The sequence below is a fragment of the Bos mutus genome, chromosome 13 (genome assembly GCF_027580195.1).
Source record: "Bos mutus isolate GX-2022 chromosome 13, NWIPB_WYAK_1.1, whole genome shotgun sequence".
NCBI lineage: Eukaryota > Metazoa > Chordata > Mammalia > Artiodactyla > Bovidae > Bos > Bos mutus.
Window position 1 is genome coordinate 50359548 of NC_091629.1, and position 27451 is coordinate 50386998.

At 35.5% G+C, this 27451-nt stretch overlaps 1 protein-coding gene across 2 annotated transcripts in view; it reads right to left on the bottom strand.

Annotated features, from left to right (window-relative positions):
- RBL1 (RB transcriptional corepressor like 1) overlaps window positions 1-27451 on the bottom strand; it is a 60579-nt gene that overhangs the window by 22372 nt on the left and 10756 nt on the right. For both annotated transcript variants that reach the window (XM_005896007.3, XM_070381698.1), the window contains exons 3-16: window positions 27149-27349; window positions 26835-26899; window positions 26605-26733; window positions 26333-26493; window positions 24596-24645; window positions 23811-23997; window positions 22674-22840; window positions 17946-18058; window positions 17657-17760; window positions 13585-13722; window positions 11647-11811; window positions 9609-9741; window positions 5056-5322; window positions 3778-3989 (exon numbers count right to left, since the gene is read on the bottom strand). In XM_005896007.3, coding sequence (XP_005896069.1) covers window positions 3778-3989; window positions 5056-5322; window positions 9609-9741; window positions 11647-11811; window positions 13585-13722; window positions 17657-17760; window positions 17946-18058; window positions 22674-22840; window positions 23811-23997; window positions 24596-24645; window positions 26333-26493; window positions 26605-26733; window positions 26835-26899; window positions 27149-27349 — 2092 coding nt within the window. The remainder of the gene's footprint in view (window positions 1-3777; window positions 3990-5055; window positions 5323-9608; window positions 9742-11646; window positions 11812-13584; window positions 13723-17656; window positions 17761-17945; window positions 18059-22673; window positions 22841-23810; window positions 23998-24595; window positions 24646-26332; window positions 26494-26604; window positions 26734-26834; window positions 26900-27148; window positions 27350-27451) is intronic.

Here is a 27451-nt window from a genome sequence, read left to right on the forward strand (position 1 = left end):
TTATTGAGATACAACTGACATAAAACATTATTAGTTTCAGGTGTACAACATGATTCACTATTGACACATACTGTGAAAAGATCACCACAATAAGTCAACATCCACCACATACTTATAATTTCTTTTCTTGTGATAAGAACTTTAAAGATCTATCCTGTTAGCAACTTTCAATATGCAATATGGTGTTATTAACTATAGTTACCATGCTATACATTATAGCCCCATGATTTACTTATATCTTCCAGTTTGTACCTTTTGACTCCCTTCATCCATCCATTTCACCCACTCCCTCGCCCCTAGCAACGACTAACCTGCTCTTTGTATTTATGAGCTTGTTTTTTAGATTCCACATATAAATGAGATCATGTAGTATTTGTCTGTCTCTGTCAAGTTGTTTTTAAACATATCAGAGTAAATTCAGTTCAATGTAAATTCAGTTCAGTTTAATCTTTTATATACAGAGTCTTTGTATGAACTGATACTAATGAAAATGACTCAAAGGTCCTGAAAGATTCTAAAATGATTTCTGATCATTCAAAAAGCATTCTGTTTTGTTATTTTAAGAATTGGTAACCTTACTGTGATACTCCTAAACTAGACTATTCTGTTTGAACTAAGGCTTTAAATCTAAACATTCAGGAGAAAAAATAAAAGAGTAAGGCATTCTTTACATCAAAATATCTTTTGAGAGGGAAAAAAATTTACAAATTAGAGCTTTAAAATTAATTTTAACTATCCAATACACTAATCTGATAGAGAGATAAAGCTGACTCCAAAGCCACCAGTGATTCATTTTATAACAAACTCATTCTCTGCATTCCATCCCTTTGTTTCTGGTCTAGTTGGTCAAGAAATAAATAGGAACCACTGGGGTCAGAGCAGTGGGAAACATGCTGGAACTTTACATTCATGATAGGAGAAGATAACAGATATAGCCCCAGCTAGAAGGATTAGGTACTACTACTTGTTAAGTATCTTTTACAAAGCTAACCCAATGACTTCTCTGAAGCTAATCTGATATACATCCTCTGAAAGGCTGCTAATTCTAACAAAAAATTCATAGTAAATTCTATTCAGGCATAGGACACCCAGTATCACACTGAGTTCAGCATGGATAACAGCTGCAATTTACTCAAGAAATGGTTATTTTGAACTCATTATTAGATATGAACATCTCAATTCCCTTTTAGAATAAAACTTTTTTTAAGCTTCTAAGTAGGAGAAGGCAGTGGCAACCCACTCCAGTACTCTTGCTTGGAAAATCCCAAGGACAGAGGAGCCTGGTAGGCTGCAGTCCATGGGGCTGCTAGGAGTCAGACATGACTGAGCGACTTCACTTTCACTTTTCACTTTCATGCATTGGAGAAGGAAATGGCAACCCACTCCAGTATTCTTGCCTGGAGGATCCCAGGGACAGGGGAGCCTGGTGGGCTGTCGTCTATGGGGTCGCAGTCGGACATGACTGAAGCGACTTAGCAGCAGCAGCTTCTAAGTAAGCTATAATTAAATGAAAGGAAATGGACAGGCTAGATTCTGAAATAAATTCAGAACTAAAAATTTATAAATAAAGCCTTATTTCTGTCAATCTTAGATTCATTATCAAAGGCAGCAATTTGTTATTTTGAAAATTAAAAACAGGAAATGAATGGGGGAAATACTACATTTGGAACTCTCCTTTAAAAACAGGCATTACGCACAAGTGGGCAGGAATGGGGATGGTGAAATAGAGTAGAAAAGGTAGTGGGAGGTGGAAAAAAGAGCACATGTCTCAAGAAATATTCTAAGAAAGACTAGATAGAGGAAATAAATTTGCATCAAAAAATAATCTGAAAAAGAAATGAATTTCTTAAAAATTTTAAGCCTTAAACTCTAATCACAATGAGAGAAAGAAACAAAAAAACAGTGCCTTTTTTTTTCATTTACAATTTTTAAGAATGGGCTAGATAGCTACTAGTTATAGAGTGGACTGGAGAGATATCTCCCAATTCTGGGATTTATTTTAGAGCAGCAGCATGTTTGGCTACAAATATCTGATTAACATGTCTGTCTTATTAGAAGCTTGAAGGTACTTATAAAAGCAAGGCAGGATAGAAATTGTTTCTACATTAAATCTCTGCATTAATACTAAAACAATTTAGGGATTATAATGACTAGTCAAATCTTACAGGTAACAAATGAGATTTATGATAAAAATTGTGTAGACTCCCCACAGTATCCCCAAAATCTTAATAATAAATCTTCAGTAATTTAAACTTATACATAAGATCTAAGATGTACTTGTGCCACAATAAACTCAATCTAAAGTGGCTCAGATGGTAAAGAATCCGCCTGCAATGTGGGAGACCTGGGTTTGATCCCTGGGTTGGGAAGATCCCTTGCAGAAGGGAACAGCTATCCAAGCCAGTATTTTGGCCTGGAGAATTCCATGGACAGAGGAACCTGGCAGGCTACAGTCCATGGGGTTGCAGAGTCAGACACGCCTGAGCAACTTTCACTTTCAATTTTCAAAGCAATATAACACAGTGGAGTTCCTGTAAATTCCAACTGCTTTCTTAAAGTTATGCAAATGAAGTTGGCAAGAAACCTAAGTCATATCAGGAAATGGAATCAAATTCTATGAACTTGAGTCCAAACACAGCTCATCAAGATCATAATGTTCTTTTAAGTGAAAGTGTTAGTCACTCAGTCGTGTCTGACTCTTTGCGATCCCATGAATTGCAGCCCACTAGGCTCCTCTGTCCAAGGAATTCTCCAGATAAGAATATTGGAGTGGGTTGCCATTCCACTCCAGTTGGCAACCCACTCCAGTGTTCTTGCCTGGAGAATCCCAAGGATGGGGGAGCCTGGTGGGCTGCTGTCTATGGGGTCGCACAGAGTCAGACATGACTGAAGCGACTTAGCAGCAGCAACAGCAGCAGCCACCACGGGAAATAGTATGGCAGTTTCTCAAAAATTAAATTTAGAATTACTATTCTACTTCTGTTTATACCCAAAAGAACTGAAAGCAGAAATTTAGATATCTGCACATCAATATAACAGCATTACTCACTCAAAATAACCATAAGCTACATGCATGTGCTAAGTCGCTTCAGTCTTGTTCGACTATGTGCCTCCGTATGGACTGCAGCCCACCAGGCTCCTCTGTCCATGGGATTCTCCAGGCAAGAATACTGGAGTGGGTTGCCAAGCCCTCCTCCAAGGGATCTTCCCGACCCAGGGGTTGAACCTACGTCTCTTCTGTTTCCTGCGCTGGCAGGCAGGTTCAGAAACAACTCAAATATCCATCTACAGATGAATTGATAGACAAAACATGGTATATTCATACCATGGAATATTAGCCTTAAAAAGGAAGGAAATTCTGACACATGCAAAAATGTGGATAAACTGTGAAGACATTATGCTAAGTAAAATAAGCCCACCATAAAAGGACAAAAATTGTATAATTTCACTTTTATGAGGTACCTAGAGTAGCTGAAGTCATAGAGACAGAAATTAGAATGATGACTGGGGGTTAAGGGGAGAAATGAGGAGTTACTCTTTAATGGGTACAGAATTACAGTTTAGGAAGATGAAAAAGTTCTCAAGATGGACAGTGGTGGAAGCTGCACAACAACGTGGATGTACTAATGATACTTAGCTGTACACCTAAAAATGGTTAGAACAGTAAATTTTATGTATATTTTACCACGTACAAAAAAAAGGCCAAAGCTGTCCTGTTACTCAATCTTTATTGTACTGATTAAAGGAGATCTTTTTAGATGCTATAAAAACACATACCTTTCTATAAAACAGTGCTAAGGACCCAGTTCTCTTTGGTTTGCTTATTCCAATTGGATGTACCTCTTGTGCTTTGGTCAAGTGGGTCTGCTTTGGAGAAGCACCAATTAATGACTGAGCTGTAAGTGATACAGGACTCTCAACTTTGGACTCCTGAGTTGTATTCATGGAAATTGGTATCAGTGTGATCTCTCCAGCATCATTTGCAATACCTGAATGTAGAAGCAAGAGTTCTTAGTTTTAGAAATGTGTCCCAGAAAAGTTGTCAATACTTCTTTCTTGGTTCGTTCCTTCTTCCCTCCCTCCCTCTTCTTGTTTACTATCTATCTGTGCGAAATGTTAGAAGAAGAAAGCCACAAAAATACTAATTCTAGGTTATGATATTCTTGTTTCCTATTTCTGCTCTGAAACAATAATACTGTTCTCTTTTGTGGTCTAAAGGAGATGTTTTTAAACACTAAACAAAATTTTTGCTCAATGCACTCATTTGTAAAACTCAGGTAAAATAAGTCCTAACAAAGAGAGTAGTAAATCCATAAAATATGAAAATTCAAAAAACTGTGCAGGTATACCTCAGAGTTTATATTAAGAGTTTGGTTCCAGAGAACCACAATAAAGTGAATATCATAATAAAATGAGTCACATGAATTTTTTGGTTTCCGAGGCATAAAAAAATTATGCTTTTGCTATACTGCAGTCTATAGGGTGTGTTATGGGCATTATGTTCAAAAACTGTATGTACCTCAGTTAAAAAATACTTTGTTGCTAAAAAAATGCTAATCATCACACGGCAACACAAGGTTGCCACACATCTTCAATTTGTTAAAAAAAAAAGAAAAAAGTTATCTGTAAAGTTCAATAAAGCAAAGTGCAATAAAATGAGGAAATAAAATGAGGAAAGCCTCTGTACATTCAAAACAAAACTAAAGGGGCAGTGTTACTATTCTGTATAACAGGATAATGGTAGATATGTGTCATTAGACATTTGCAAAATTCATATAGTGTACAACACCAAGAGTGAACACTAACGTAAACTATGGACTTAGAATGATAATGATGTGACAATGAAAGTTCATCAGTTGTAATACATGAGCTAGTCTGGTGCAGGATATTGATGACAAGAAAGGCTCAATTTTGCCATGAACCTAAAACTACTCCTAGAGGAAAAAAAATACAGGTTCAGGAGAAAACACAGGAGTAATAAGACCATGTGATATAATTCAGTAAGACATTTCTTAAATTTTTATCCATTAAAAAAAAAATGCATCAAAATATTACCATGCAATGGGATTGTAACTTTATGTCCTGTTGTCCCTGCTACTATGGCTGTGGCCATTGTCAGAAGACTGTGCCCGGGTGAAATTGATATATTTTCAGCAGTGATGCTTGAAGAAGGAGCAATTTTCAATTTTGTTCCTTCTGTAATGATCCTGTCCATAAGTATTTCCTTTGGGGGGTCTTCCCCAAAAAGTCTTCTCTTAGCACTCCCAGCAGTAGGAGAACTGTAGCGTTCATGGACAGAAATCGGAGACAATGGTTGCATATCTAATAAAGAGAAAAATTTTAACAGTTTGACTTGTATTTCAAACAGAAAAAATCAGGTTTACTCACTCGTTCCATAGATACTGAGTTGTGCTATACTTGTGCTCAATCACTTCAGTCGTGTCTGACTCTTTGCAACCCTATGGACTGTAGTCTGCCAGGCTCCACTGTCCATGGGATTCTCCTGGCAAGATTTCTGGGGTGGACTGCCATACCCTCCTCCAGGGATCTTCCCGACCCAGGGATTGAACCCACATTTTCTGTGTCTCCTGCACAGACACTCAGTGTCTCTTTAACACTGAGCCAACAGGGAAGCCCTAGATACTGAGTTACTATGCTAAAATAACAGCCTCTGTCCTCATGCAATATCGAATCTAGTGGGAGAGAGAAGAATGAAATAAATCTTAAAATTACAATAGCTAACCTCCCTAGTTTCTTAAACCTCTGCCTATGTTAAAGAACCAAAATATTATGGGGAAAGTAGAAGCTGAGAGGTAGAATACAGTGACTGTTAAATTAGAAAAGTAGTCCAACTTACTTCTGTCTCCTCCTGATAAAAAGGAAAAATCAGTGATTTGGTTCACAATTTTCTCTCTTCCCACATATCTACACTTCAAACAGTTTAAGGCAGTAGCTGTGGCTTTCTGATTTAGTAGACACAGAATCATCTTTTACAAACCCACTAAAAGATGAAGATGAGCAGAAGTGTTATGACTGTTTAATTTGAGGCATTAGTGTGTAACAGCCATGTCATCTATTTTCAAAACATGTTTATAAGGTAGAAAAATCACCTCTGGTAATAATTTGACAACTCTCTGGATTTCTGAGGTAACTGGGGAAATAGTTATGGTTTAATAAAAATCTCTTCTTAATTCTGGGGGTTATGAAAGCAGCTCTGACTTTCAGCCTTAGCAAACAAGTGGGAAGTTCTATTGTAGCCTATTGCCCTTAACAGAAGTCTACCTTTATGTCTTATTTCTAAGAAAACCGATGTAGTCCTTGAAGCTAAGTAGGAATGTTCAGAGCTGACATTTCAAGGGGGAAAATGCATGTTATAACCACCAAGTTAGCTGCAAACCCCTTGAAATGATTCTTTGCCTAGCACAGTATTGTAAAAGCTGCAGTAGACATTCAATAAAAATTTAGTAAGTATACAAATTAATAAACTGTCTTTTCCCCCACTACAGTCAAGGCTCAATATTATTGTTTTCTAAGGATTTTCTATTATTTGACTCTCTTGCATGAACCCCTACAAGAAAATAACTTTTTCTTCTAATTATAAAAATAATATATTACCTGAATGCTCACATCAGTGCTATTCATAAAAGCCAACAGGTAGAAATAACCCAAACGTCCATCAGTTAAGTTCCTACTTTCTCTGTTGTACTAGGAGTTGAACTTAATCTCACTTCACTGCAAAATCCCACTGCCATATAAGAGGAAGGAACCTTTATTGCAGGTTAGTCACTAAAGGGATGTTGCCTATAAGCTTAAATTATCCATAATGGCCCATCTCTGGGAACCCTGTCTCTCAGGTAATGCATATTAAGCTCAAAAACCTTTGCTCAGGGTTTCCTAGGTGGCTCAGTATTGAAAGAATCTGCCTGCCAATGAAGGAGACATAGAGAGGCTGGTTTGATTCCTGGGTCAGGAATATCCCCTGTAGAAGGAAATGGCAACCACTCCAGTATTCTTGCCTGGATAATCCCATGGACAGAGGAGTCTGGAGGGCTATAGTCCACAGGGTCACAAAGAGTTGGACCCAAGTATTATTTAGCCATAAAGAGTAATGGAAGTGCTGACACATGCTACAACATATATATACCTGAAAACATGCCTGAAAAAGAACCAATCACAAAGGTCACATATTATATAGTTCCATTTATATGAAATGTCTAGAATAGGCAAATCCATAGAGACATAGATTAGTAGTTGCAGGGTCTTGGTAGAGGGGCAAATAAAGTGTGATTATTGGATACAGGAATTCTTTTGGGAGTGATAAAAATGTTCTGTAATTAGATGGCATGTATACAATGGCATATATACAACTATGGTTGTATAGTCTTGTGAATTTACTACAGACCTGTTAATTGCATACTTTAAAAAGGTGAATTTTATGGTATGTGAATTATATTTCAGGTTTTAAAAGCTCACTGAAAAATTCAAACAACACCAAAAACTATAAGGAAAAAGTTAACATTTAAAATCCCACCATTGAGAGAAAATCATTTTAGTGACCATTCTTCATGATCTTAGTTCTGAGATCTCTAGCTAGGCTGCACACACACAGTGTCAGTCATTCAGTCACGTCCAAGTCTTTGCAAAGCGATGGAGTGTAGCCTGCCAGGCTCCTCTGTCCATGGAATTCTCCAGGTAACACACACACATATAACATAAATATATAAATTATAGTCAGATACATATATGCTACACACAAAGTTCATGCTTTGTACAGTTAAAGTATACATGAATTTCAGTTTCCACAACATAGTTAAATTAACAAAAGCCTTAACAAAAAGGTTCAAATTTCAAATTTCTGTTGCCATGGTATATTAACTGTAATTGCATAAACTACAAACTTTTCCCACAAATCATATGTAAATAATAGATGTGCATCATGATTGGTGACCAATCCTGTCACTTCTTTCAAAGTCTGTCAGTCATGGGTCAGGGCAAATCTGCTGTTCAACTCATGTAGGGCATAAAGCATACAGTTACCTCGCCTCCTTGTTTCCCAGTGATAAATCCACATTTTACAAAAATAAATGAAAGAGGGAATTGTCAAAAAAAAAAAAAAGTGCAACAAAGAAATGAAGAGTAATAATGCTGAAAGTGAAATTAAAATTGTCAGTGAAATTATAGAATAGCTGACCCTAAGAATGTTGACACTGCTGCTGTTCAAGAGATTAGATATACAGCCAGAATAACTGTGTGAAGATGAGACTTATTAATATAAATGCAAAGTTGTTATGATGAACAGCATGAAGACATCCAACAGGAAGTTACAATGGCAAAAAACTTCACTTTAAAGGAACTCGGAAAAAAAATCTCACAACACTCAAAGAGCAAAGGATAAAAGTGTTGAAAGCTGTTCCTTTAGTGTGAAAGGAACATGAAAATTCACCAAGGCACAGGAAAAAAGCTCACTCAGTATCACAAGTTATATAAGAAGAAAGTGGCAAGCATCATTATTAAGTTTTTAAAAAACAAAACACTTCCATTCTCAATGTTTCCAAAGTTTTTAATCATAGTATATATTAAGTTGGAGAAGGAAATGGCAACCCACTCCAGTATTCTTGCCTGAAGAATCCCATGGACAGAGGAGCCTGGCATGATACAGTCCATGGGGTCTCAAGAGTCAGACACAACTTAGCAACTAAACCAACCATATATTAAGTTTTTTTTTTTTTTTTACTATTTTTTCACTTCTTTGATAAATACCAATAATTGACAGTAAGGAAGTTTTTAGTTTTGACAATTTTTTAAAGGTCATAAAACAGTCCTGATTATTCCTATAGTTTAATGAGGATTGTTTTGTATGCACAGCTTGCATATTTTTGTGAACTTACACTACATGCAAAGCAAGATACACACACACACACACACACACAATTATAGTTCAGAAATGGTTCTTGAGCTACCTTACTAAGTAACCTGAATATTTATTCATCTGAGGTTTCTTCAGGGATATTCTGTGGTCAGAAGGGTTCAACTGATTTTTAAAACTTAAAGAGTTATATAGTCCAGAAGATACACACATCAGTTTGGTATATCACAAGAGAAAATAAAGAAGAATGCACTAAAATTTTCCTACAGTAAGGCTCAAAATAACTATTTTAAGAGTACAGATAAGTAATTCATTAAATGAACTTAAGTATCCCAACAAGTTCTTTGTTCTGCTTTAGGCGTTTTTATATCAAGTCACACATAGAGAAAGAATATAACTTCTGTCACATTTGCAAAGATGAGTACTTAGTTTAAGTAGTTTTCTATTAGCATTGAGGAAAAATTGCATGTATTTATAAAAAGGCCAAAATATGATTTCTATAATAACTGATATTGCAATTTAAAAAAATAATTATATTCAGAATCATAGTGGAAACCTTATTACTTTAATATAAAAAAGTATATAAATAGCCACAAAGGGTATTGGCATAAACATTATTCCCCTTTCAAATCTTCATAAAAAAAATTGGTTTCTTAATAACATATTAGGGCAAAACTTGAAATTTTCTCTAACAAAGAAAGTCTTTGTTATTTTTCCTTTGTTTTACCAATGGTCAACCTACCCTTTCGAAGACTTCCACTGTCAGTCCGAACTTCTTTGACCCTTGGATGCATCAGAGGAGACATTGGCATCATGGGAAGATGTCCCTGTACATTTCCTCCACTTCCTGTTTCAAAATTGTTTGGGAATATAACCTGAAGAAAACAAAACCCCTCTGCTTTACATACAGATAAACCCACTGATCAAAACATAACAGAAAGGGTAAGAAAAAAGTCTTAACTTTTTTACTGTTTTATTTCCCTTTCTTTCTCTCGTCACAAAATATACCAACTTGTATAAAATGCTCAATAGTTAATATTAAGTTATGTAAAGAGTTCATCTTACTTAACCTTATATCATTTAAGATTACTGACCACTGGAAGTAAACCTATCAGGTGGGCACTACTGTTCTTCACTTAGGGACTGAGAAAATTGAGGCTCAAAATGTGAAATTTGCCTAAGGACAAACTACTATTAGGTATTAAAGAAATGGCTTCAACTCAAATCCTTTTCCTTCAAGGTCATAGTTTTTTTCATTCCCCAATGGATCCTGTAATAGAAAAATTGATGAATACTGAAGACTGTCCAATTAACCACAGTCTGCTGTAAAGACAACAGAAGCATGGAAGAGAGTATTTAAGAAATCATTTTCTTTTCAGTTCTTCCTAGTCTTAAATAGTTCTTTCAGTAGTTTGAGATTAGGGAAAAATTCAAGATGGTTAATTGAAGTATAAGTAGACACAAAAAAGCAAAGAAGGATGTAGACAGGAGTCAAAAAATAACACAGAGATGGAGGGAGAAAACTCAATTTCTCATGATACCAAACTGTTCAATGTGCAATTTGAGTGTATTAGGCAGAAGCTTTTGATCTTTTTATTCTAAATACTACTAATGAAAAATGTTTAATTCTTTATGAAATTCTGTATTTGAAAAATTTTAAATGATGAGATTAATTATTTCTTAGCTCTGATACCAAAACTAAGAATAAATAAATTGGACATCATTAAAATTAAAATCTTTTGTTTTTTAAAGGACATCATCAGGAAAGTAAAAAGACAACCCACAGAAAGGTTTTACCAATCATATAATAGATAAAGGAGTATATCTAAAATATGTAAAGAACTCCTATAACTCAATATTAAAAAGACAACCCAAATAAAAAATGGGCAAAGGATCTGAACATATATTTCTCCAAAGACGATATACAAATGGCTGATAAGCACTTGAATCAATGTTGAACATCATTAGCCATCAGGGAATGCAAATAAAACCACAATGAGATAATACTTCATGCCTACTAAGATTGCTAGAAATCAAGAAGACAGATAATAAGCACTGGAGAGGATGTGGAGATATTGGAATCTTTATATACTGATGGTGGGAATGTTAAATGGTGCAGCCACTTTGGAAAACAGTTTGACAGTTCCTCAAAAACTTAGAGTTAGTATATGACCAGCCATTCTACTCCTAGCCATATACTCAAGAAAAATGAAAACATGTCCATACAAATACTTGTTCATGAATGTTCATAGCAGCATTATCCATAGTCAAAAGGTAGAAACACCACCAGTTCATCCACTGATAAATGAATAAACAAAACGGTGTGTGTGTGTATATATACATATTTCCATGCAATGGAATATTATTAAGCCATAAAAAGGAATGAAGTGCTGATACATATAACAACATGGATGAACCTTGAAAATCACTATATTAATAAAAGAAGCCAGTTACAAAGGACCACATATTATATGATTTGCATGAAATGTCCAGAACAGGGAAATCAATAGAGATAGAAGGTAGATTACTGGTTACCTAGGGTCAGGAAGAAGACAGGTGCGAGTGGCTGTAGGGGTGCAGGTGGTAGGGAAGTGATACCTAAAGTTTTTCTTGTTGAGGTGGTATGTTTCAAAATTGACTGTGGTGATGATTTCACATATCTATGAATATACTAAAAATTACTGAATTGTATACTTATAGGTAAACTATACAGTATGGGATCATGTCTCAATAAAGAGATTTCATAAAATGATGGGATTATTAGCCTTGCCCTAACTCACTTCTTCACAGGTAGGAACTCTGTTTTCAGAAGCCTGGAGAGCCTCCCACAGCGCAGAATCATGACTCCATGCTAAACTCTCCAAAATCTGTTCTTCAATGCTGTTCAGGTGTTTTACCATGTCTCTGGAAAGTCCCTCCTCTGAGCGGATTACCACCTCAATAACCTGGGGAAGAGAAAACAGAGAAAGTAATATGGTCTCAAGTAGTCACTTCTAGACCAGGCTTACATGTATGGCTAGCTCTGGTCTTATTAATGACATAGAACCAAGAACATTTTGAATCATAATTCTGTGGCTTATTAATATATTTTAATTTATAAAGAAGTTTTAAAGATCTTAAAAATACTTTCACATACATTTCTGGTTTTCATGTTTTATTCTGTATATGGAAAACTGAAGCAATGATAGGTAAAACTGGTCAATAGTCCAACAGTAGAAGTCAGGTCTTGGGTTTCCAAGCCAGTGCTATTTTGAATTCGATTTCCTTTCTCAGACTATTCTTCCCAACAGCTCATGAATAACATATATAAAAGGAACTTTGCCTTTATACACTATAGTTACATTTTAATAAGAATATTTGGGCTTCCCTGGTGGCTTACACGGTAAAGAATCCACCTGCAATGTGGGAGACCTGGGTTCGATCCCTGGGTCGGGAAGATTCCCGGGAGAAGGAAATGGCAATCCACTCCAGTATTCTTGCCTGAGAATTCCGTGGACAGAGGAGCCTGGCAGCCACAGTCCATGGGGTTGCAAAGAGTCGGACATGACTGAGCAACTAACTTTCAATAAGAATAAACATCTAGAGCAAACTCTGAAAGCGTATATACAAAAATATTAACAGCAATTATCATTTATATTAGGATTATAATGCATGATTTTAATATTTACAATTGTATATACTTTTCATTTTTCTTCAGGGAGTATTATTTATGATTAAAAAACTAACGTATTTAACTTCTAGAATGAAAAAAAGGGTGTTACAAATAAAAATGAATTTCTATTAGGTGAGGGCAAAAACTAAACTTTTTCCTCAAATAAAACTACATATATTTCCTAATGGAAAAATCTGAAATACTCACATAAACATTAAATATAGAAAAGCAATTTTCGCCACAAAACTAAAAAGAAGTTAAATTCCACAGTCAGCAATTCAAATGGGTAAGCTTTTCAGTGGTCTGCATTTCTACAACATTAGGCTTGCTTGCTTATCTATCTGTATCTATCTATCTATCCCACACAGCATGCAGGATCTTAGTTCCTTGACCCATGCCCCCTGCAGTAGAAGCACAGTCTTAACCACTGGATTGGACCATCAGGGAAGTCCCAAACTAACTTCTCCATAATCAGAAGTTTGAAAGTAACATAGGTGACAAAATATTAACTAAACCACACCAACAAGTATAATAATAGCATCAATCTTAAATTCAGAAATTAGGTAACATTAAGTGTTACTGTAGCTGTGCCCTCTGTGGTTTAGAAGAAAAAGGTTTCAGCAGAAAAAAAGGGAAGAAAAAGGTTTCAGCAGAAAAAAAGGGGAAGTAAGATTTATCCACAGTGAATTAACTCAAATTTGGGGAAGGAGTGTGATTAATTTTAGATTTTTCTTTCTCCTAGGAGAAAAGAATTTCTGTTCTTCATCATGCCTCTATTTAACAGGATTATGATTTTTCATTCATAATACAGAAAACTCAAAGTTAAGTACTTAGTTCCTGGCCATACTTGCAATTCAGTGATGTCTGAAGCTGTGAGATAGGCTTAGTTTACTGATATTCTCTCTCCCTCTCTTCTTTGTCCTTGATTCCACCCCAAAAGCAGTATGTTTTCAGAATACTTCTGGAAATATTATCCAGACATCACTACAGTTCACTTCTTCATCACTAATACAAACAGAATGTTTATGTGAGGCAAAGCATTAACAAAACTTTGTTCTCATCTCACCTTATAAAAATAAAACGGTCGCAGATTAAGAACCTCAATAATCCAGGGAAAAGTACGAGGTGAGCTGTAGGCAAAGAGCACTATTTCCAAACAACAGGCCATCAAGGAGTGATGAAATATATCCTGCTCTAAAAGAACCTTGGGGAAGAGAAAGACCACAGTTTAATAGGATTTTAGCCTCTGCCATTATATAAAGAGGACTACAGAAACAAGAAAAAATAACTTACGTAAGTTATAAATCATATTATAACTTATCTAAGAGCATATTCCATTCTACTAGATTAATATAGATAAGACTTCAAGTTCTTAAACTGATAAAAGAGTTTTCTTGTAAGATATAATCTTGGTCAGTGGTAGATGTTAAATGTAAATGAGGCATAAACAAAAATCTACTTTGAAACTGGAGCAAATAATAAAATAATTAATATTCCCACAAAGAGACAAACATAAGAATTGGCTCCTTTACTTACATGAGTTTTGTGTCACCTGTTTTCTCAACATGAGGGCAGTGTTTATTAATCAAACACTAAAATCAAAGGTATAGTATATCACAGCTAAGACTTTTTAGAAGTTCAGAGAAAGAAACATTTTACTAAGAAGATAAAGTCCTATTTTACCACTGAGTTTAAAATTTAACATAAGTTTTCAGTTTTATAAATAGTATTTTTGCCATCCTTCTTAAAAATACCACTCCAAATCAACAAAGAGAATAAGAAATAGAAAATACCTAGGATAAAACAAGGAGTTACCTATAACCACAAACTGTATATGTAAACTGAAGGTGGATGAAAGAATGACAAATTACCCAGCAGAAAGCAGGATGGTCAAACATAAGGGCCTGACTAGAGACACTTAAGTGAATTTGCTCCATACAACCTGAGAAAAACACAGCAACTGAAGGCACAGGCAGAATGGAAAGTAGAGATTATTAGGCAGGGGCTGACATGGATGGGTGATCTGCAAGTTCACAGTATTAACATAGAACTCTTCAGGTTCCCACACAACATCCACTCTAAGGAATCAGATGATAGGCCTCTAGTCTAGAGAATTAGTCTCTACAAAAACTGAACTAGAGAGAATCAGAGCTCAGAACACCAGGTATAGAAGAGACTGTGGTTTTAGGTGAAAGCCTGCAGACTGAATTTGAGACCAACTTTCCCTTCTGTGTTCTGCTCCATAACACCAATAGCCAGGCAAGAGATTAGCAGATACTTCTCTAGACAAGTCAAAATACTCCAGATAAGTTTTAAAGACACCAACAGTTGAGGGTCCCTATACTACATGATCACTCGAGGCTTCTGGACTTTTATTCTCACTCTTGTGCACAAGAGTTTTGACCCCAAACTGTTTTATCGACATAAGGGTTTATTAATGTCTCATTTTTAGTGACTCATTCAAAAAGTAGACATTTGAGGAATTCCTCCAATTGAAAGACAAGGGTATAACCTAACATTTGAGGAATAATCCAACATTCAAGGAAAGACTCCCATATTGAGATTCCAGAAAGTAAAAACAGGTCACGTACTAAGACAAAGAATTAAAATGCCCCTGGACTTTTAATTAGCAATCCTGGGATCTAGAAGATAATGGAGCAATGCCTTCAAAATCAGAAAAGAAAATGATTGTCAATCTAGAATCCTATATACAGACAACTATTAATCAAGTATGAGTTTAAAATAAAACATTCATGCAGTTTTGAAAAAGAAATTTAAAGCAAGGTAAGGTTTCCACACTTAAGTCAATAAAATGTTTATAACAGTGGATTGTGAAATTATGTATGTATAGTGTAATACCTAGAGTAACCACTAAAAAAAATTTAATACAAAGGTATACACTCTGAAAATGCTCAAAGTAATCCATGGGAAGGTAGGAAAAAGAAAACAAACAACAAAACAGAAAACAAAAAATAAAATAGTAGATTTATGCCCTTAACATAGGAACAATTAAATGCAAGCTAATATCTGTTAAAAGAAAGACCCTGACATAGTATACAGAACAACGTGACTCAACTATACACTGCCTACAAGAAACTAATTTCAAAGGATGATACAGGTAGAATGAACGTAAAAGAGTAGAAAAATATATATAGGCATACCAGGTTCTAGACCACTGCAATAAATATGCAATAAAGCAAATACCACAGTAACGTGAGTCACACAAATTATTTGATTTCCCAATGCATATAAAAGCTGTTTACACTATACTATAGTCTATTAAGTGTACAATAGCATCATGTCTAAAAAAAATTTACAAATACTTATTACTAAAAAATGTTATCATCTGAGGCTTCAATGAATCGTAATCTTTTTGCAATAAAACATCAAAGATCACTAATCACATATCACTATAATAAATACAATAATAATGAAAAAGTTTGCAATACTGCAAGAATTAGCAAAATGTGACACAGAGAAATGAAGTGAGAAAATGTTATTAGAAAAACAGCACCAACAAGCTTGACACAGTGTTGTCACAAACTTTTATTAAAAACTCTCTATCTGTGAAGCACAAAAAAGTGAAGCACAATAAAACTACATATGCTTATATCATACAAACATTAACCAAAAGAAAGCAGGAGTGGCTATATATAAACATCAGCCAGATGCCTTCAGAACAAAGACAATTACCAGACTCAAGAGAGGGATATTCTGTCATAATAAAATGATTAATTCACCAAGAAGACAGTAACCTCAATATCTATGCATCAAACAGCAAAGCTTCAAAATATATGAATTAAAAAAAAAATCTAACAGAACTGAAAGGAGAAATAGATAAATTTAGTTTCATTTGGAAACTTCAATACCCTTATCTCCTCTCACTAACTGACAGGACTAGACCAAGAATTAGCAAGGATATAGAAGAATTTAACAATACCATTAACCAAAAAGACAGAATTGACATTTACAGAACACTTCACCCAAATACAGCACACATTCTTTTTAAGAGCCCAGAACATTCACCAAGATAAACCATTCCTGTGTCATAAAATAAACCTCAACAAATATAAACGAAATGAACTCACAGAGTATTATAAAAGTATAGATACGGAAAACAAATTAGTGGCTAAAGAAAGCAAGTGTCACTTAAAAAGGAGTAACATGAGGGAGATCTTTATGATGACAGAACAATTTTGTATCTTCATTTTGGTGGTGGTTACCTCATCTACACATGTGATACAATGGTAAAGGGAGCGACATACATTGTTCCAACTTCCTGGTTTTGGTATCATACTATATAAAATGTAACCACTGGGGACAAATGAATACATGAGATCCTTTGTACTACTTTTGCAACTTTCTGTGAATCTATAATTATTTCAAAATAAAAAGCTGAAAATTTACTTCTTTCTTAGGAGGTTATGGGAGCCTATGCTCCATCAAATATTAGTAAATCGTGAAAAATAAAAACATGGAATCCAGTAAAAATGGGGAACCAACACAGAAGAAAGCTTCCAGGGTGCAAACACAAAGAAATTTTATTTTAACAGTTAAAGCAGCACCCCCAAACATCAACTTGCTCTTACTGGAAATTACGGTCAGAAGGCTCCAAAAGTGACAAGAGAGTGGAGGAGGAAGAAACAAAGATCACATGCTAGGATTAACTTTTTAGAAAAATTTCTTTACTGAGCTATTGGAGAGAGGGATCCAACTTCATCAAATGTCCAAAGAAAATGGAGCAATTAAAAAAAAAAGCTGCTAACATTTTATTCCTTAAAAACCCCTGAGAGGTATGGCCACATATTTAAGTTATCACTTGGATTAATAGTTGCAGGGGGTGGGGGGGTTTCAACATTAGTTAACTAGGAATGAAAGACAAACAACAGACCTGAAGGGGAAAGATGATGATGGCGTACCAAAAACAAATTTTACATGTTCCACATTTCTGCCAAGAGGTGGCTAGTACTGAGTGTGCCAAAGACAATGAAGGCCAATTAATATGTCATTATGGCTAAATGTGCCATTAACTGCTGACCATGAACCACCTACAATGAACTACAGAGCCTCTCAACACACAGCTTCCAGGCTTAGGATTTATGGAACTTGCCAGCGGCTGGTAGAGTGAATTTACTTACTGACATGTCCATTCCATGAAGTCTTCGTGTTTCCTGCACCATTACAGTCTCTAATATTTTATAATACAAAATTTCTGCAAGCTTTAGTCTGTTTACAGCAAAGTCTATGAGGGCAAATAAAAAGAAAACGTGCTAAAATGAAATGTAGCTGTTAATAACTAAAGAACAAAATTTATATAAACTTAAATCTGATATATTAAAAACTACAGGGAAGGAAAAACTTGGATTTCTATTTTTCTTGGGACAGTCTACTTTCAATGCTGTATCAATTTCAGTTTTGTCTCCTTACCTATGTGAGATCCTGGCTGTTCATCTGTTGATTGAGTATAGTGTTGGCAGAAAGTCTCTCCTATTCCTTTCACTATTTTCATAATATTTTCCATAGGATTACGCATACAAGACCTATAAAACACAAAAGGAATCTAATAACCAGGAAAAAAAACCCAGACTACTAACATGTCTTCTTTCAAGAATTAGTCAGGATTTTAGTGACCAAAGTCCTATTTTAAGTTGTAAACCTGGATATATAAACATAGGATATTTCAAACTAGTCTACAGCCTTTAAATATAACCATTTGGCATATTGTTTTAGAATTTCAACATTAGTGGAGTCTATGTCTTCTATATTATGCTTCTATTTATATGAAATTCTAGAAAGGCAAAACTATAAGGACAGTTTCCAGAGGCTGGGGATGGTGTAGGGACTGAATATAAAGGGGCATAAATTTGGAGGGACTCTTCTATGTCTTAATCATCATGGTGATGATACAACTGTATGCATTTGTCAAATCTCATACAACTGTACAGTAAAAAAGATGACTGTCATACATAAATTATACTTGAAGTAAAGTGAAGTGAAAGTCGCTCGGTCATGTCTGCTCTTTGAGACCCCAGGGACTATAGTTCATAGAATTCTCCAGGCCAGAATACTGGAGTGGGTAGCCTTTCCCTTCTCCAGGGGATCTTCCCAACCCAGGGATCAAACCGGGGGTCCCCTGCATTGCAGGTGGATTCTTTACCAATTGAGCTATACTTCAATAAACCTGATTTAAAAAACTATATAATGGGCAGTGTTTAGGTATATATTGTGGTGTAAAAATGAATTGCATGTAATTTTTACCAAAATCAAAACAAGTTAAAAAAAAAATGTAGCATCAAAAAGGAAGACATCTGGCGAGAAGCAATTAACTCTGTTACTTTTATATTATTATATTAACTCTGTTACCTTCCTATCATTCAACCACAGAATACAGGTATTAATTCAGAAATGACAAATCCAAGTTTATGAGAAAGAATGTGACTTGCCCAAAGCCAAATAACAAGCACAGGGTTCAGAATTCTCAATCCCATATTCAAATGGACCAGCATCATGTGTAGAAAGGCAGGTAGCATACGTGGCAAAAACACTTTGTTCTTATTGCATTCTTCTAATACAAAGCTGTGCTTCTTGAGTTATATTTTCTTCAAACTAGGCTGTCTTTTTTATTTCATTATGTGGTAAAACAAATAATAAACTCACCCTCTTAATTTTTAACTGTACATTTTGTTAGCTATGTACACATTACAGTAGATCTCTAGAACTCTTGTAGGTAATGCTGCAATGAACTTGGGTGTGCAAATATCTCTTTGAGATCCTGTTTTCAACTCTTTGGAAAATATACCCAAAAGTGGGATTGCTAGGTAATAAAAATTCTATTTTTAATTATTTGTGAAATCTCCATATTATTTTCCATACCAGCTACACCATTGACAATCCCAGCAACAGAACACCAGTTCTAATACTCATCAACACTTGTTATTTTCTGTTTTTTTTGATAGTGGTCTTTCTAATGGCTATGAGGTGATATCTCACTGTGGTTTTCATTTGCATTTATCTGATGATTAATAACATTGAGAATTTTCTTCATACACTTTTTGGCCATTTGTATGTCTTCTTTGGAGAAATGTCAAGTCTTTTGCCCTCTTTTAAAATGAAGTGTTTTTTGCCTTTTTTTTTGAGTTGTAGGAGTTCTTTATCTATGCTGGCTACTAACTTTTCTGATATACAGCTTGCAATTATTTTCTCCTATTCTAGTATAGGGCTTCCCTGGTGGCTCAGATGGTAAAGAATCTGCCCTTAAAGTGGGACACCTGGGTTTGATCCCTGGGTCAGACTCCCTAGAGAAGGAAATGGCAACCCACTCCAGTATTCTTGCCTGGAGATTTTCACAGAGGAGCCTGGGGGGGCTACAGCCCAAAGGACTGCAAAGAGTCAGACATTACTAAGAAACTAACACTTTCATTTTTTAATTGAGTAAGGCTCCCCAGGTGGCTCAGTGGTAAAGAATATGCCTGTCAATGCAGGAGCCACAGAAGACACGGGTTGGATCCCTGAGTTGGGAAGATTCCCTGGAAAAACAAATGGCAACCCACTCCATTATTCTTGCCGGGATGATCCCATGGACATAGGAGCCTAGCAGGCTATAGTCCTTGGTGTCACAAAGAGTCAGACATGATTCAGCATGCAGAAGCAAGCAAGCATTCCAGTATGCTGCCGTTCATCCTATTATTTCCAATGCTATACAGAAATATTTAAGTATGATGTAGTCCCATTTGTCTATTTTTGCTTGTTACCTATACTTTTGATGTCATATCCAAGAAATAACTGCCTATTTCAATGTTGCAAAGCTTTTCACCAATTTTTTCTTCTAGCTGTATAGTTTCAGGTCTCATGTTTAGGTTTTTAATCCATTTTTAGTCAACTTCTGTATAAAGCATAAGACAAAATCCCATCTTCATTTTTTTCCATGGAGATATCTCAAAGAGACCCAAGTGTACTGCAGCATTACTCACAACAGCCAAGATGTGGAAACAACCTACAGGTGCACTGATGAATGAATAGATAAACTGTGTGTGTGTGTGTATATACATACACATATATATACATACAAAATATCCATTATTTATGCAAATAATATATAATAGATAATATTCCATTATTTCTATATATAGAAATATATAGAGAAATGCTGTATATATATTTCTATATATATATACAGCCTTAAAATCCTATTATATACTACAAAATGGATGAACCTTGAAGATGTTCTACTAACTGAATCCAGCCAAACACAAATGCTACATGATTCCACCTATAATAGGTATCTAAAGTAACTTATGTATATGTAAATGAGTCTTTTTTCATTCTTCTGCATGTGGATATCCAGTTTTCCCTATAGTGTGGTCTTGGCACCCTTGTCAAAGATCAGTTGATGATATACATGAAGCTGCATTTTGGGATGCTAGTCTATTCCATGTCTAGTCTACATGTCTGTCTTTATAACAATATCATACTGATTTCATTATTATAGCTTTATAATGTGTTTTTGAAATTAAGATGTGTGAGCTCTCCAGCTTTTTTCTCAAGATTATTTTGGCTATTAGAAGTCCTTCAAAATTCCTTATGAATGTTAGTTTTTTTTTTCTATTTTTATAAGAAATGTCATTGGGTTTTGATAGGGATTGTACTGATTCTGTAGATTGCTTTGGGCAATGTGGACATTTTAACAATATTAAATCTTATAATCCATAGACACGAAATGTCTTTCCATTTATTTATTTCCAGGTTGTCTTTTGCATTCCACATTTTCTTCCTTCCTTCTTTTGTGCTTTAAAATGTTTGCACAGAGACTTCCCTGGTGATCCAGTATTTAGAATCTGTCTTGCAGTATTTGATCCCTAATCAGAGAACTAAGATCCCATATGCCATGGAGCAACTAAGCCCACACACAACTAGAGAGTCCATGTACTACAATGCCTCAAGATCCTACATGCTGCAACTAAGTCCCAACACAGCCAAATAAATAAGTGTACTGATTTTAAAAAGTTTGCATAGTTGCTTTGCCATTTCTTTTTAACTCGTTCATGCTAAATGCACAGCTCGGTCCAGATCTATTTATTCAAATACTATGAGGGTAGATCAGATGCTATGAGTCTTCCTACCTTCCCTGCCATCTGTTTATCTTCTGAGCTGTGGTTGAAGCTGGGGATGAATGTTCTGTCCACTTTTCTATAGACTGAGGTTTGGGGACTGGGAGTACAACACAGATGGTGCTAGGTTCAGCTTTGTTGAAGACCAGGGCTTTGCTTTCTCTTCTGAGATTTAGTTAAATATCCCCATTCCAGGGTTCACTATACCTAGGTCAGGGATACCTTCCAGTTTTATGAGGATCTCACCACAAATCAGGTAGGAACCTCAGAAAATGGAAGGCCCTAAGGATTTTTCATATTTCTGCTGCTATCTTGGTGGTATAGAGGAACTTTCACTTGGGGAGTTTCTATTAATAGGACTTTTTGCCCATCTGCCTACTCACTCAATGAGCATTTTCAAGACCCTGTTAACAAACCCTTTTCCTTCACTAATGCTTCTTGGGGGTGGGGCATACTAGGAGCATCCATTTCCTTTCTTGACCATCGCTTTGGAAAATTATAGCATGAAATAATATCCTTCTTTTCATTTGGTTGCTGCTGATAGTTTGCTGATTTTTATTATTCTGTTATTTCATTAGGTATTAGGAAATAAGTTTCTCTGGTCTGGCCTCATTTTATCATCTTTACTATAAAATGTGTCTCTTTTTTTCCAACAACTGCATAAAATTCCATTTCATGGCTGTACAATCAATATGTAACCAGTCTTCCATTTGATGGACATTTAGATTGAATCCATTTAAAAAAGAAAACAAAAACAGTAATGCATAAATTAGGGGTGTTACCAGAGTGGAATGTTAGAGCTACATAACCATTAAGATGCGTTTAATCTTCAAAGTCTATAATAATATGAAGTAAAATTTATATATAATTTTTCATAGTACTTCTACCTGATTTTAGGTCAATATACTTTGGGATTGAAATGGTACAGTAAAACTTGTCAGATGTATATCCATTATCTCCAGAATTCAGAAGTACTGAAAACAGAATGAACTACAGAATCTAATTTAAAATTAGAGGAAAACTTGGAAAAAAATAGTATCATACTCACTCAAAAATATTTATAAGTTGTTCACTTGGTGCATTTTTCAAGCCAGCTACAATACTCTGTAGCCGGCTCACACTTTGGGTAGCTGAAGCAACAGGAGTAATGACTGCTTCTTTTTCTCTTAAATATCGCCGTCCTGTCAGTGGGGTAGAAGGCGCAAATGATGTTTTCTGACAGAAAAGAAAAATATGTGACATTAAAAATTACTAAATTACATGTTTAATTTAGTACAGATACCATCCTCTCTATTCATGTTTAGTAGGTTACTTTTTCTCCCTCTTCTGGTTACCTACCACATTTTTAGCAATATTATGCTAATAACATCCTACCTCTGAATAACACTTTTCCACAGTGCTTTCTCTCTACAATCTCATTATCTTCATAACATTCATTTGAAATATAACATGCACATTTTCATTTTGCATGCGAGGAAACAGCTGACAAAGGTAATGGAAGTGCTGGGACTGAAACTTAGGTTTCTATGAGTTTTCTAGCAGACCTTATACTCTAACCCACCTAACACATAAACAGAGAATTAAGCCTTGGCTATAAACAATCAAATCCAGAATAATATGGCTGATGTTTGAGAAAAGCATATGGTAGGAAAGCAAATTTTAAAGCAAGAAAGCAGCAGCTAAAGTGGTACAAAGGAAAAACAGGAAAAAAGTATGTCTTCACATCCAAAGACACAGTCTACTGAAAATCCAGGCATTCTGGGAAAATACCCAAATATGAAAAATAGCAAGAAATGACCTAAATACTATATGCTATAGTTTTGAAAATTATTCTTTAAAGTTTACATGGGAAATATGAATTAGTAGAAGAAATTCAAGATTTAACTTGAAAGATGCTTCTGCTGTTGGGCTTCCCTTGTAGCTCAGCTGTAAAGAATCTACCTGCAATGCAGGAGACCTGGGTGCAACCTCTGGGTTGGGAATATCCCCTGGAGAAGGGAAAGGCTACCCACTCCAGTATTCTGGCCTAGAGAATTCCGTAGACTGTATAGTCCATGGGTTTGCAAAGAGTCAGACACAGCTGAGCATCTTTCACTTTCTTCACTTTTCTGCTGTTAGTAGAGACACACACACACACACACAGAAAAAGACCATTCAAGACTGAGGCCAGGCTAGGTTATATTACTTTTTCAAAATGATGTTGAAGGTTACACTCCACATTAGCCTGTGCTGTCAGTTTCCCTAATGGGCCGTCACCAGTGAACTTCCGAGGGGTTCCAATTTCCTCTTCTGCATCTGCTCCCAAAAAGATCCTCTCATCAAAGTCACCAACAGTTAAAACATATTCTTCGTACTCCTTGTTCACTGCTTTGCTGAAAAGAGAATTCTTTTAAGCTCCTATGATACAACTAAGTTACACAATGGATTTATCTTATAGATTTTGACTCCATAGCATGGAAAAGCTCATGACTTTTTAGTTTTTATTAACTCTGCCCATCTAACAATATCTGAGGTTTCTATCTGATCATGAACATTCTTCACATTCACATAAAAGGCAATAAATTACTTTGCAAGGTGACTGAAAAGAATCTGTACTTAATCTGAAAACTAGTTGAACCTAATTAAGGTCTGATCATTGAGGAAACAATTGTGTGTGGCCTTGAAATATAAGTACATTCTGAATGTGCCAATATTTGATTAGTGAAAGAATGTAAACTCAAATACAGAAGTCATTGGGTCTGTTTATGAGTTTCTCAGGAGAGCAGATATTTTAAGTGCCAATGGTTTCTGAAAATAAATTTAAGACTACAAGGCTTAGCAATAACATGCACTGAATTCCACCAATGCAGAAGAAACCTGAATTTGAATTTGGAGCTGTTAACTTGATACAACATATCCCTTAACCAACTGTAACAAATCATTACTGACAGTAATATGATATGCCTGATACTTTTAGTGCTAGATAATTACCTATTATCAGTAAAACTGCAAAGGTCCAGAAGGCATTCGCCCTTTAAAATCTGGGAAGAAAAAGTCATTGTGACATTATGTAAGTAAGCATATTAACATACACACAAGAACATTACATTTATCTAAATTAACACACACAAACACAAAACAGAATTATTAAACATTTTTTTCCAGACCAATACCTCCTATTTAGTATGCGAATATTAAAAAACATTTAACGTCAGGATTTCAAAATACTTTGAAGTTAGTCTACCCATAGCAGTGGTTTCCAAATTTTAGTGACATAACAATCATATAGGGGAACTTGTTAAAAAGGCAGACTTGACAGATCTCAAAGCCTGAACTACGGCAGCAGTTTTAACAAATTCCCCAAACGATTCTGATGAAAGCTGTCCAATTTTAAAGATTGTTTATAAAGAATGGAAACTAACAGTTATTGAATGATGGTATGTGTCAGACAAGCAAAAGATATGAAAGGAATATAGCTACTGTTACTGGTGAGAAGAAGGAAATGGCAACCCCCTCCAGTATTCTTGCCTGGAGAATCCCCATGGACAGAGGAGCCTGGCAGGCTACATGGGGTCACAAAGAGTCAGACACGACTGAGTGACTAACAACAACAACTGGTGAGAAAGGAAAATTACACTGTTATTCACATTGTCTGTGTATCCACACTATTCTTAGATTATCAAACATCAGGGATTGTAAACTCAAATGCTTTCAGGGGTCAGAGTTTAACATATATAAATGAAGAGGGCAGAAAGCACGCTTCCTTGTCCTAAGAGGTAGCCATTATTGAGCTTGACAATCGTTACCCATGTAGTTACCAACACTGCCAATTCTGATTTTTAAAAAATTTTCACATAAAAGGTTTTCATGTGTCAGCTAAAAATTGAACAAAATAAAAATGTAAAACATCCTAAACAGGCCAAATAAACGGTCTGTGGCCCATGGGCAAGAGAACCACTGTTCAAACCAGGATACTTCTGAAGTGAAAAAAGGAGACATTCTAGTAATTATGCCACACCAACAGCCAAAACCCAGATAACCCAGGCAAACCAAGATGTATGGTCACCATACCCAGGAGTGCACCGTTTCTACAGAGCACAACAGACAAAATCCTTCAGTTCCTTTAAAGTTTACTTTGCTGGAGATTAAAGTTTTAGAAAGAGATATTTTGAGTATATACACACACACAGAAATATAAAAATTGTGTATATGCACATAAATATTTGTTTATTGAAAGATAAGACTAGATACAAAAGTATACGTAAGAGAAGAACCCAGTTAGTGATGACCTAATCCTTTCAGGGACTCTTGCTCTACTTGTATGGAATTAAAGCTACAGCTGTTAAATATCATCCTACTTTTAGTAAATAACAAATTGTGTAAACAGTATTCAAATTGTGGCAATAAACCAGCTTACTCTGACCTCCTGCTTTTCCTTAGGCTTACTCTGATGTCTGTCCTTCATTAATTCTCTATCAGAACCTCCTACAGATGCCTCTGGCTGTGCATTTAGTTAACAGGACATACGGCTGGTCACATTCTTCCACAGCTCAGTTCTGCACATCACAGAAAATCACTGGCCAGGACTGCATCACAGCAGAGGCTGAAACCTGGGAACTTGAGCCCGAGTACTATAATGTTAAGAACTTGCTTAAAATACTGGTTTTCTCCTGGAGGCTGCTACTGCTGACCCACAGGAGCTGAATCATTTAAATGTAAGTACAGTACCTTCCTATCAAAGAGTTTTGAAATATATGGCTTAAAGTAATGCTCCTTTATTCCTTTGGCTTCTACCAGAAGTCCGTCATGCAGTTCACACAGTACAGGAATGATGCAGGGAGGTTCTTCAGAAGCCCGAAAGTCAGCAGTTTGGAAATTAGATGGTAAACCTAGTTTGACAGGGTGTAAGAACCAATGGATGGAAAAAAGAATATGATCAACTTTTAATACTCTTTTTCTAAAAACTGATTATCAGTTTTCAAAAATAAATAAGGTCTCACCTTTAAATGATGGATTTAGCAACTCTTGTCTATTTGGGCACATAATGGCATTGGCAAAAATCAGATCCAAGCAGCACAGAAGTAAATGATAAGAGTTTACTAAATCATCTCCAATCATACGAAAATTACCTTTACAAGAAAAAAGAGACATAAAACCCAGGAACCTTCCATGTCAAATAGCACCGAGTTCCCACAACAGAAATACAAAGCAAGTGAAAGTGTCACCTTACCCTTAGTATAAACAAACAGTGTCCAGCAGAAATTAAAGAGCTCTTTAACACTGCAAGGAATCCTCCTAAAAAAGGGGCGGGGGGAACGTACTTTTTATCTAACTTACTAAATATCATTTTACGTTTGTCACTTAAAAATTGAAACAGCAAATACACCAAGTAGCAGTCAAATTACATATAAAATCCCATTCACAAAGGACAGACAACCATGGTTTATTAAATGGGGTTAAAAAGTTGACTTTTAAAATGCAAATGCCCTTAATAAGTTTGTATCATAATTTCTATGTCAATTATATGAGGATAAAGTGTCTCACCTCTGCTTCCTGCTTCTTGGTAACTTTGGTGGCTCTTCATATGGATTTTGAAATATATCTAAAAAAATTGGCTCAAATTTTTTGAAAATTACAGTAGACACCTCAAAATTTCTTTCTAGCCTTTCTATACGTTCACGAAATTCTTGTGGCAGGTTTGACATGTCCATCCATTTCTTCATTTTACTAAAAAACTGTATTAAACTAAACAAACAGAAAAAAGCAAATTTAAAATGAATCCACATAATGGTAAGAAAAGGAGACACTCTACTTATACCTAAGAATCTTCATTAAAATCCCTGAATT